General features: G+C 41.8%; 1 protein-coding gene across 2 annotated transcripts in view; it reads left to right on the top strand.

Moving 5' to 3' along the window:
• The window catches only part of LOC112106608 (calcium-activated potassium channel subunit alpha-1), a 916,252-nt gene that overhangs the window by 821,675 nt on the left and 81,506 nt on the right, over window positions 1-13,071 (top strand). For both annotated transcript variants that reach the window (XM_026653705.1, XM_026653706.1), the window contains exon 20: window positions 11,736-11,859. In XM_026653705.1, coding sequence (XP_026509490.1) covers window positions 11,736-11,859 — 124 coding nt within the window. The remainder of the gene's footprint in view (window positions 1-11,735; window positions 11,860-13,071) is intronic.

Below are 13,071 nucleotides of genomic sequence, written 5' to 3' on the forward strand. Positions count from 1 at the left end.
CCTTACAGGTAACATAGGGTCCAAAATTCTACAGCAATACTGTGTTTCTACTGTACAGAGGGCAAACCAGTGGAAGCTCATGCAAGGAAGAGGTCACTGTGCTTCCCTGTGTGCCGTGGGCAAAATACCCATAATGGCTCTTTCCACTGGAACACAAAGGATAAGAAGGGATGTGTTGTGAGCATGGCCAGCAGGTGCATGAGCAGAGAGCTTTGGACAGTTCAACTAATTCTTAATTTGAAGTGAACCTAAGCTCAGATGTTTTTGAGGTTCACCCAGCACTATACAAATCCATATTACCTAATATGATGGAGAACACAAAAGCTCTAAAACTCTATTTTTACAATGCAAGAAGCAAACTAAATTACTAGCTGAAGTAAATAATTATGAAATTTGCAAATGTCCTGTAGACATTAGAAATGTTTTAGATGTATATGCCGAGATTCAGGAAACTGAATATTATGCCAATATTATGCTAGTGTACATCCAGTGAAAGTCAGTGGAGTCACATTGATATAAAACTGGAGGTTTGTGGTGGCGAATCAGGAACAGAATACCTGCATTATAACACTGGGCATATACACTAATAGACTGGGTAAACATTTAGACAATAAAATGAAAAACACATATTGAGCCAGATCCTAAGCTGCTGTAAATTGGCAGTTTAAAACAAAACAAAACAAAAACACCAAAAGAACAAACTCTAAAAAGGAAGAGAGCAGGCTTCTTATAAAGACTTATCCTAGACCCGGTAAGACCTCCTATGACGCCGCCTCACAAAATGAAAAGGGAGAGTGAGGGGGAGGAAAAGGAAAGGAAAGAAACAATATACAGCAGAGTAACAGTCACATAAGGCATATCGGGTTTTCCTTTTCATGAGACGTTTGCAGAAAGGAAATGTGGAAACATTTGGTGCCCCCAGACATAAATTCACTTGCTCATCATCTCAGGGTCTCTTTTTTTGTTGCATGTCCCTGGTGAATAACATGTTAAATGTGACCAGGCTCTCACACCCACTGTATGTGGTAGCCAAGCTGGTCGAAAAGTAGCCCCTCTGGATTCAAGGGTGACCAGTAAAAATTTTGAAAAGTCCTGGACCCAAACCAACAAGCCACTTAAACTGTTGACAGGGTCCAAGTCCTCACTTAATGATTTGATAACTGCTGCTGCATGAGTGGAATGCACTGAGTAGCAGAAAATGTCAACCCAGCTGAGTCAAGCTACCTATTAATGTAAGAACAAATGGCATGTGACAGGGCCCAAGGGGCCTGAAGAGCAAACAAATAGTTTGTCCCTGTCCACTCTGAACTGAGTGGTATTCTTGACACAGGCCTCTAGACAAGTAGCATACTCAGCAAAGGGTCATTATCATTAGTGTCCCTGATCATATAAGAATCAGAGGCATCAGGAAGCTGAGTTTTCACTTGGTTACCGAGGAGAATTTCATAAGCCTTGAGGATTTTTCTTGATCCAAGATCCAGAAAAATACCCAGCCAAACAGTAAACTTGTTCAGAGACTGTCAAGGTCCAGCAAAGTGACATGGAAAAAGTCAACTTTTCTGCCGGGCTTCCAAAAACCTAGTGGGCCTGTTTATCTGATAAAAATAAATAGGAAAACATCCACAGTCTATTTTAATGATAAGACATATGTTAATCTAGGCATAGTATGGGCAGTGGCTGTACAACATCCCCATCGCCGCTCCTCAGCGTCCGTCCCCCCCCGCTATGTCTACACAACAAGCTAAGGGTGTGATTCCCCTGCTTACATACACATACCTAGCTCTCATCGAGCTGGTGCAAGTATAAATAGCAGTGTAGCCATAGTAACATGAGTAGTGGCAGCGGCAGCATGGCTTAGCCGGGCTGAATACATACTCATGGTGAGTACAGTCTCAATATGGCTAAGCTGTGCCTCTGCTGCTGCTGCCAGGGCTATAGTGCTATTTATACTTGCACTCGCTCAATGAGAGCTAGCATGAGTATGTATGTGTGAGCAGGGGAATTGCACCCGTAGCTTGTTGTGTAGACGTAACCTCTTACACACACACACTCTGTTCTACCAGTGCTATTCAGTGTTGACCTGCATTATCCCTGCCATTCCAGTTGAGATGCTTAGTTATTTGTGTCTGTACCAAATAAAGCAATAGTGGGGTTTTATGGGGACACCTGTCAATTAAGAACTAGTGAAATGAGTTTACTCATCTTTCCCTTGTGACTTAAGTTAGATATGAATCCCAGGTCTACAGAAGTGAAAGCTTACTGTGTTAACCATAATAATGGCTTACATTTATATAGTACCTTTCATCTTTAAGAATCCCAAAGCACTTTATAAACTTTGCAAGTACTATAGTGTATGTACAAGAATCACTTGACACTGCACTAATATGCAAGCCATCTCTAAGGTTGTTTAACAGCATAAACCAACGCCATGCAACCATTTAGGAATCCATTATATTAAGAGGCAGCAACAGTAGTAGTGTAGGTTTTAGGCTGTCCACTAACATTAAAACCTCCATGTTGTCTAGACCTGGAGATATACCTATCTCATAGAGCTGGAAGGGACCCTGAAAGGTCATAGAGTCCAGCCCCCTGCCTTCACTAGCAGGACCAAGTACTGATTTTTGCCCCAGATCCCTAAGTGGCCCCCTCAAGGATTGAACTCACAACCCTGGGTTTAGCAGGCCAATGCTCAAAGCACTGAGCTATCCCACCCCCCTGCTCTTAACAAAGTTAAATGACAGTAGTTTAAATGGTAGGGAACGGTCTATTCTAGCCCTCCAACTTTTGCTACAATTGGGGAACCTACACTAGTGATGTTTACAAACCGTGGTAATAAGAAAGTGTCAGATTTTACCCAGAGTTTTGTGACATCTTGCACAAATTTATCTGAGTTTAGAGAAGGGCTTTCAGGAAGAATTAGGAGAGTCTGCCAGCAGAGAAAACAAGCAACTTCTTTTATAATGTACAGGCTAACCCTGAATACATTAAGGTCAAGGCAAAAGAATGTTGGAAGGAAAAGAGTAAAATCTTTAAACCAGGTGAGCAGAAGATAATTTTTTCCTTCACCAATGACTTATTTTTCTCTAAGTCTCTAAAAGTTGTGACTTTTACCTTGAGGTATGAAACGTAGAATTCATTTAGGTGGAAAAGATTACCTCATCTTCTTAGCTGCTGGTTTATTTTCCATAGATTGCTTTTGTCAGGTACTTTCCACCATCCCCAATTTCTCCCCCCCCCCCCCCCCACACACCCATAAATTCTTAAATCGTAGGTGTGCAGCTTGATAGAATCCAAATGAAAAATGCTAAAAACTAAGGACACATTTTCTGGCCCCCACGCTCTCTTCTTTGATTTGCTTATATGCAAGAATGAGAACAAGTGACCATTTCAGAGCTCTTCTGTGTGGGAATTTCAGGAGTATATTTTGAGCAGCTCTTTGCATACCCAAGATGTTCCAATTGGAAAATATGTTTACTCAGCAGATTCTTAAAAGAAGATACTCTGCATTTACACCAGGTTCCTTAGTAATCATGATAAATTAACCCTTTCGAAAGGCTTCTTAAAGTAGAATATTGCGACATTAGGCAACAGAGATACGAGCAATATTTTAGATGGAGGTGGAGGAAATTCATACTAGTTCTCAGAAGTATACCTTAGCCAGAACATATATTACATGATCAACTACTTGTCCAATGGTGATCACAAGACATTGGGTACCACCGGCTGTATTAGTTAAGTTCTTGCCATAGTAGTTTCAGGAGGATAGTGCAAGAAGAGTGGGACTATAGATTCCATTGACTATAGACTCCATTGGCAATGATTTTGAGTATGACAAGAAAGATTCATTGAAAATATTCTGGTAGGTTTTCTTTCTGTTACTGTGCCATTTTTTCCCTATAAAGCTTCTTTCAGCTGTGCACTAAATCTGTAGAAATTCCATTGCTGATTAACTTGTGAAAGTAAAGGTCAGCTAAAGAGTGTCATTAGTGTAACACACACATTGGCAACAAATTCTCATTACAACTTAATGCCATCCACACAGACTGCAGAGGGTCATAGGGAATGGCTAATGGTAGCCGACAAATGGTGGGTGTATTAGTCACAAAACATTTGCTGAATTCCACCAGAGCGGCGTGACAACCTTCACAGCTAGTCCCAGCGAGCTGCAGTAGTCAGTGGAGTTTGCCTGTGACAAGCCGTCACTCTATCTTGGTAGAGCTTTATAGCACCAGTCAAAGCAGTCAGGGAAGATTGAAGTGACAGAGGCCCACTGAGTAAATAGTGAAACATGCAGCACATCATGAAATATTCAACCCGGGTGTAAAAGCTCTAAATGCTTTTTCAATTATTAGCACCTGCACTGGCTGCATACATCTAACACTAACAGCATGTTAATTGCCACCATTTGTTAGGGTGGTTGTAAAAGATATTTGAAAGGCAAGAGACATTTTGCAGTGCATCTTTGCTTGGCATCTTATCCTTCACAAACCCTTCCCTTCCCCCTTTTAAAAAAAAAAAGTACATTCATGTATGAAAACTGAAAACCACTGGCAAAGGGCACAAGATGGTTTCCAAACCTTTCAGTCTCTAGGGGGGACTCTGCCATTCATGTCTTCTTACCAAAATACAGGCCATCGGGTACCCAGGGAAAGGTGTATTTCCAGACTTACGCATGCCTAGTGAGGCTAAAAGGTCTACTGCTGTTGAGGGAATTTTGCCATTGATTCAGTATGGGTAGGATTGTTCTCTAGATGAGACTAAAAAGAAGCTTCATCCATAGGCAAAGATTTACATAGCACAGCTTCAGTCTTATCACTGTGATGGCCACCATAGGTTGTATATTGCCCTTGTTCCCTCTGCTTGGCTGCTGTGGGAGATCCAGTATGGACCCATGGGAGTCTATGGCCCTGATATAAAGAAGCATATGACAGATAGCAAGAGGTTTGACATGAAGGTGAGAAAATCCAAGGAAATACTAATGTTAATTAAAGAGACAGCAATTTTCACCCTTTTTTCTTTTTTAAAATTATTTTTTATTCCATTTCCACATTTGTTCCAAAGTTGAAAACACCAATTGAATATGTTTGGAGTGGTTATAAATGTCTACAACAAAAGCAGTGCACTTTAAAATATAATGCTGGCTCCCTCGCAGCAGGTTTGCTGGAACAGGGATTTGTGGTTTTGCTTTAGGCTGTTGTCTTCAAGGCAGGCTTTTTTGGTTTGTTGCTGTAGTATGGCATTTAGTGTCATTTCCAAGTTTAATTGATGATAAGTGGCATTATATGCTCTGCAAAACCTTGAAAAGATTGTGTTTAAGTCATGCAAACATAATTTTTGCCATAAGAACTAGAGAAGCTATTTATAAACTGGAGAATATAGATATGAGAAACTTGACTTGGTTGCTTTTCTGACGTGTACTGTAGGTGCCTGTATTCTCAATGCAGGACTGACCAAATCTCTTTGGTCATTGCTGGCATTAAAAGGCCAAATTCTTTGGACATCCAGTTTAAAACAGACCCTTTTAAATTGATAGATAATTCCCCCCCAGCTAATGGGAATTTGTTTGTAAGCTGCTGACTTCACAGACTTGGACGGCGCACTGGCCACAGCACTAATGCAAGGTTCTTCACACTAATCTTCTTTTGTGACGCCAAGCTTACCTTGACACAGTCAGATTTAAGGGTGACAGGATGGAAGTCTCCAAGAGGGAGGGATAGCTCAGTGGTTTGAGCATTGGCCTGCTAAACCCAGGGTTGTGAGCTCAATCCTTGAGGGGGCCACTTGGGGATCTGGGGCAAAATCAGTACTTAGTCCTGCTAGTGAAGGCAGGGGGCTGGACTCGATGACCTTTCAAGGTCCCTTCCAGTTCTAGGAGATGGGATATCTCCATTAAAAAAAAAAAAAAGAACACTCAACGTTTGACTTAGTAGCTAAGAACAACAATTGCAATGTTTTTGTAATGGGAATTGGGTATTCAAACCCCACAGGTAGCTTTGAAAATCTCAGCTTGTATGTGTCTGTCTGTAAAATGTCTTAATTAATTAGTATTAGTTGAGATCCTCAGCTTAAAGGAGCTGTATACGTCCAAAGTAATAATAGTAGTATTTAATTAATACACTATTTCATAAAGTTGTCATGGTCCAAAGAAAAATTAGTCCATATATCTAAATAGCTGGAACCCTATTCTGTCCTTAAATGCATGTGCTCATGTCTGAGGGCAGAGTTCGACCCGAGTTCTAAACAATTCTTGAACTACTATAGAAATCTCCAGGTAATGCTTTATTTAGGACGAAGAGACAAATTATAAGAGACCGGAAAATGGCAGTATACACACTTCGATACAGATTTCCAAACAGTAGGTATATCAGAAGCCACTGTTGTTAGAGTTTACCAAGGTAACTTTTACTTTCTGCCAATTTCTGTTCTCCGATGATCACATGCAATTCCCATGAGAGTTGTACAATGGTATCGGCTGGCATATGTTAGCCATTTGTTAATAAATGGTAATATTAGACTTTAAGACAATTACTCTCCATTTATTATATCTGTCTTTTTTTTTCCCTATTGGGTCTCTCATTATCAGAGGTTGAAAAGGTTAAATTAGAGAAACAAAGTACCTGATAGTGGTGTAAATAAGTGCATTTGTAGTTACAGAATTATACACTTCCTAAAAGCTTCATTAACACAGAGTTAAGATTGGCCAGCACTGCCTTGTACCTCCCAGAATATTGAATGTACTTATACTTAAACCTGTGAAAACCATAAAAGAGCAAGTTAAGATGCACACCAGTGCACCCCACAGCCTTAACTCTGCCCCCAGGAGCTGGCAAGATCTTCAGGGGATATACTGTAGGTATATTTCATCCAAGGCAGCCCTAAAATAAAGCAGACATGAGGAATGACTAAGTAAAAATGAGCCATTTTATATAACAGGTTGTGGGCCACAGAATCATATTCTTTCATTTGTCTGCATGTGTTCCAATTGCCCTTCACTGTGTTAGGGATAGCGGCATTGACTTGGTGAAAGGATTACTTGGAGCTGGTCACCACAGCTCACATGACCATATGAGGAGAGGTGCAGGTGCACCCAGAAATCATGGACCCCTTGTGGCTGGGCTGAGTTATATGAGTTGTGCAGATAGAGGAGTATGACGGTCTGTTCTTGACATGGGGATTTGTAGCAGCCTGGTAGTGTAGAGGAGTGGACTCACCCCTGCGGCGCCTCCTGCTGGTGACTCTGGGAATCAGCTCGTTCAGCATCTGGAGTGCCCTCTACAGGCTGGTGATCCACCTTGTCCCTCACACTGGCCCCCCGTGTCCCTCGCTCTGGGTGCTGCCCCCTGGGAGTACCCCACAGATCTAGGTCTCCCCTCCCTGGGGAACCCCCACCCACTAGCCCCACCTTGCCTCAGTACTAGGCCACTGCCAATCACCAACTAGCCCCCGCTCCCTGGGGCAGACTGCAGTATAGGCCACCCATCACTGGCAAGGGGGGTTTGGACCTGCTGCCTTGGCCTAGCCCTGAGCTGCCCTCTGCAACCCCCAGTACCTGTTGGCCTTATGCTAGGCCACAGACTGGGGCTTTCCAGGCTGGAGCTCCCCAGCCCTGCTCCACTCAGGTACCCTACCTCTAGGTCCCTGCAGCCAAGCCCTTCTCTCTCTGAAGGCAGAGAGAGACTACTTGGCCTCTGGCTCACAGCCTTTTTATATAGGGCCAGCTGTGGCCTGATTGGGGCGTGGCCCAGCTGCGGCTGCTTCCCCAATCAGCCCAGCTTTTAGAGTTGCAGCCCTTCCACAGCCCTCCTCCAGGGCAGTTTTAAACCCCTCAGGGCAGGAGCGGGTAGCCATCTGGCTACAGGTAGCAATCATGATAGTGTACTGGAGAGCAGAGGAAGTGAAGCTGATGTTCCTGAGAGAATCCTTAGGACACGGGCCATAGAGTGGTAATATCTAGTAGCTCTGGGTTGATTTGTACATAGTAGGTGAAGTGGTTGAATACAGGCCAGGTATAGCCAGGTGAAGTATGCTCTAAATGCAGTTTTTGCTGTAGAACACAGTCTGACAGATTCTCCTATTGTACCCACATGCTGTGTCCCTGCACTTTCCTATATCCTCTGGAAGGATAGAATGCTACAATGTCTGTCATGGGTGGGCTGGGGTATCATTCAAAGACAGGAGAGTTAAGGTTGTGGGATGATGCTGGTATATACTTTAACTCTATATATCCTGGTTTTAAGAGGTTTGAGAATAGGTGCATTTGATGTTCTGGAAGCAGGAACTGGTGGTCAACCTCAGTTCTACAGTAACCAAGTTTTTGGGTTACAAATTTCCCTTGTTTTTTGAGGAGGTGGGTTGTAGTTAAGTGGCACCTATGGAGGGGCACAAAGAGGCTTCCTGGGAACACCTCACTGCTATTCAACTACTAGCTTTACCTTTCTCCTGACTCCTCCAGACCCTCAATCTGGGAAGGAGGCTCCGTACTCCATTTCAGGGTGAGGGTAGGGGAAGGAGCTCTGCACAACCCTCTACATCATGAGAGATTTGCAAAGGAATTAAGTGGTTCATTCGTCTCCATGGGTTGTTCTCAAATGAATCGGAACACCCCATGGAGATTAATTCAACCTGACACAATCGCTCTGAGGGTTGTGAACTGACCCATTCATCTCAATGGGAGTTCTTCCCCCTGTTGTGGATTACTAGTTTTCAAGACAATCTCACTATGCACATGGCTTTTAGAGTAATTTGAATATTAAAAGCAGCTCCTTAGTTGGGGAGAGGGCGGTATCTGATTACAAGTAAGGGGTTCTTCACCATGGCTAGGGCCCCCTAAGTGCTACAGTAATACAAACAATAAAAAATGGTGGTATACCCAATCAGAGAGCAAAAACAAAACTACATGCCTTAATTGCCCAGTTACACACCGCAAATAGCAAAAGACCTACTCTAAGTCAACAGCCTATTGGCTGAAATATATTTACATAAGGTTTTAATCAAACAATTATCAATAACAAATAAATCCATAAAAATCCAAGTCTGTTAGCAGATAATTCACAAACAGAAAAAGGGGCTACATTCCTCAGTTAAATTGTTTACTATGAGTACTTCATTTAGCTCTAGTTGCAAGTTTCTATCACAAACTCATATGAATGCTCTTGTACAGGGCCGCCCGGGGGGGGGAGGGGGGCAAGTGGGGCAATTTGCCCCAGACCCCGCAGGGGCCCCCACAAGAATGTTGGAAGCTCCCCCCGCCTCTGCCTGCCCCCATCCCCCTCAGCGCGCCGTGTCCAGGAGCGGCCCTGGACCGATGATAGAGTCTCTCCCACCATGGACACTGTTAAACCATCTGCAATAGAGATGACTTATCATTGGAATTCATAAAAGAACTTCTGAAGACCAAATGGCAGGTACCTTTGCCAAGCAGGGTGCTTCCTGGGCTGGTATTCACCCCACTCCACACTCTTACCAATTACACAACTTCTGCGGCTATCGATATATTTCGTATTTCCATCTACAAAATCTCAGGAGTTGTGTTCCTCTTGGACAAAGTGCAGATTACAAAGCCTGGAATGAGACGCAAGATGGTTGGGGACACAGCACCATCAATTGAGGGGATCAAGCTGTGGTACAAACTTCCAGAAGAGATTAGATGAATCCACAGTCTGACCACTTTTAGGAAATTCTGCACAACATTCCTACTTGATACAGCTTTTACACCATAAGAAGAATGGCACTCACAGCATCAACCACCCCTTTCTAACCCCACATTCCTCCTCTTTCCCCTATCCCAAAAGTGAGACCCTACCCTAAGCAGAGCTTTCTATAACTTGAAAGGGGGCAGAGCCAGTCTCCATGAAGATCTGTAGGGACATCCCTGCTGCCAATCTGATTAATATAGAAGGCACTCCTCAGATATTATGGTGCTGAGTGACAGTACAAAACCATACACGTGATTAATGTTTTTTCACGTGAAGTTCACTAACTACATGTGTGTTTGCCACATGGTGAACTACTTCCCTCCTTGGGAGACAGCATGGAAGTACTTTGTTTTAAATGGGTAACCAAATGAGTAGATTCTCCAGTCCTGCTCACTCTCTCTGTGGGTTTGTGCCTGCGAAATGAATAGGAATATTGCCATGGACTTCAGTGGGAGGACAATCAGGCACTGTAAGCATTATGTGTTATCCCTGTTACGTTGGACTGATCGCTGCCAAAGTGGGTAAGTTTTATAGAAGCCACCTTCAGGCACCTATTTGTGAGCATGTTTAGCATAGAATCACATTATGCTGGCTATGCAATTCAGGGAGAGATAACCTGTGCTTATACACTGTCAGAATTTTGCCCATATAGACTATTCTAGAGGCAGAGTCTTACCATAGTCTGTTGGTTCAAAGAAATTAAAAGCCGGGCTAAATTTTCAAATATGGTCTCCTATGTAGATGCTGCCAAATAATAATAATGTGTGTGCATCCATGTCCTGCACAAAACATGCAGTCATGTGCACGGACCAATATTTCTGAGCACATTTAGCTCATTTCTTTGGCATGACAGTGCAGGCTTTGTGTGTGTAACAAATATGCAGGCACTTTTTTTTTTTTTCAAGGGCACAACTTGGACAACTACATTTGAATATCTGGCCTTTGAGTAGGTGTCTTTTTTTCACATTACTAATGTCTTCCTCTGAAATGAAAACTCATTCCTGGACCTTCATGACAGAAAGTTCTGTGCAAAAACATGGGGAACATGTGGGCTTTGTTAGACAAAACTCTGTCCCCTGTTTTTTTTAATGTTCAGTTCCCCCTGTGTCTTGTAGAGGCTATACTGATTCTAATGATGCCATATGATGCTTATGACTAAGACTTCTCTTATTTAGCATCTTGTAGGTCCTTGATAGCTCACTTACCCTCTTCCCTCAATAATTGTTTTTTTCAGCAAATAAATTAATGAAGTGTGTGTGTGTGTGTGTGTGTATGCAAGTGCATACACAATTATATTTGTTGGAGGGCAGTTAATTAAAATGTCTCTTATTTGTGGCTCCTTTGAGAAGCCCTGGGTTTTAAAATCCTGCTACAGAAACACTTAGAAGGTTACCACAGATACAGTTGTCACAGAAAATGGACACTGTTGTTTAGTATTAAAATCATGTATTCCAGATGTGGGCATTTGTTAGTCAGTCTACTCTAAAATGACATACTGCTGAATCTTTAAAGGGCTTCAGTTTGGGAAAGCAAAATATGATTGGGCAAATTGCTAAAATATTTAAAGTGCAGCCTGTTAAAGCTTTTACTGTGAAGAGCATCACGTCAGAAGTTGTATGTGGTAAAAGCAAGTAATTGGCTTTCCATACTTCTGCCAGTCAGTCAGCATGGGGCTCTGTTCCGATCCCTTCTACTTCATTGCAGATGCTAATAGCAACTCTTTTGATATTATTTTTTGGAGGGATGGTAGCGGGAAGAAAGAATATTTATGAACATGAATGTGACAAACCATTTTAAAATCAACTGAAAAGCTTATTGAAAATCTTCCAGGCCCCAACCCAACATTTAAAAACTTTTTTTCTTCTTTTATTAGCTTTTTTCCCCTAAGGCAGGTGTGTTGAAAACATCTGTTTAAATGTAAATAAATTTCATTTTTGACTTTTATCCCTGTTTCGATATAGCTCTTGGGATATTTTCCCATCCATAATTCATAATATTTTCCACTTACATTATCTGTGACTTGTTTTTTTTTTTCCCTAGGCATGACCCCTTGTTAATTCCCGGCAATGAGCAGATTGACAACATGGATGCCAGTGTGAAAAAATATGACTCCACGGGGATGTTTCATTGGTGTCCAGGAAAGGACATTGAAAAGGTCATTTTGGTGGGTGCCTTAAAAGAATGTCTTACAAAGTTCCATCCAAAGAGAGCCCATTTAGACAATAGGAATGTGAGATGTTTAATGGGTTAACATAGTTATCTATATCATTTAAAAAAACCATTGTACTGAAATCAGAAATGCAATATGGATGGATTTTGAGCCATCATTCTGGCAAACCCTGGTGGGTATATTAGCCTATAACCCTACATACTTCACTGAAAATTGGCCCCAAATCCTGAGACTACATTTTCATATGGGTTAATGGGACTACTCAGAAGCTTAAAATTATACATGTGCTTCAGATCTTTGTAGGATCAGAGCTATGGTGACCATTCACCATGTACCATTCATCTCTTTGAAACAAGGTGCTAATGCATTATTCCTTATTAGTCAATGGGAATTTTCCCCTATTTAAATTTATCGCTTGGTTTTCAACGTGTTAAAGCACTCAAACAAGCCTGAGTAAATGGTACTGCTATTCTACCCATCTAACATAGTGTACTGGGTCTAGTGTGTATTCATTTCATTTGTTAAAGTGGGAGGGCCATCAAACTGACTCAAGTAATTAAAAATAATTAGAAGGCCTATCACAATCTGTTACATTCAGTGAAAGTTTGTGCTGTTTGTGTTCATGTACTCATACCTAAGAGTAACAAGTAACTAACTCCAGATCTCAAACACAAAACTGATGATATATGAAATGAGTTCCCTGGTGGATCTTCACTTTGTCGCAGTTTATAAAGCTTTTCTTGAGATTGCTGTCTTCGTTTTCCCTGTGCTATTGCATGGTGTAACCAATAATGGTGACAGCCCTGGTTTATTCTAACGATCGGGGCATAAAAGGTTGTTTCCTGTGCTCCTCAGGGGTTGCTATAATAACCGTGACATTGTTTGGAACTGCAATATTGGCATTTAAACAATCAATAAACTAGTCAATTCCAGTGACTAAATTGTTAGCCAGAGTTTGGTCTGAACATTTTAAATTAATATTCATTCCAGGGTATTCAGTAGGCCATGAGGGGCAACCTTACTGTCCATTACTTCATAACACAGAGGGATCACTATGTATTGCATTATAACAGAGGGAGACAGAGATCAGCTGTAATATTTTAAATATTTTTAACAGATCAGTCAGGGATGACCTTAACATGTTCTTCTACTGTGAAAAGTGTTCCTATACAAATGGCATTGTGGGGTTTCCTCATTTATTATTTC

The sequence above is a fragment of the Terrapene carolina genome, unplaced genomic scaffold, assembly GCF_002925995.2.
Source record: "Terrapene carolina triunguis isolate 2854851 unplaced genomic scaffold, T_m_triunguis-2.0 Scaffold147, whole genome shotgun sequence".
Classification (NCBI taxonomy): domain Eukaryota; kingdom Metazoa; phylum Chordata; order Testudines; family Emydidae; genus Terrapene; species Terrapene triunguis.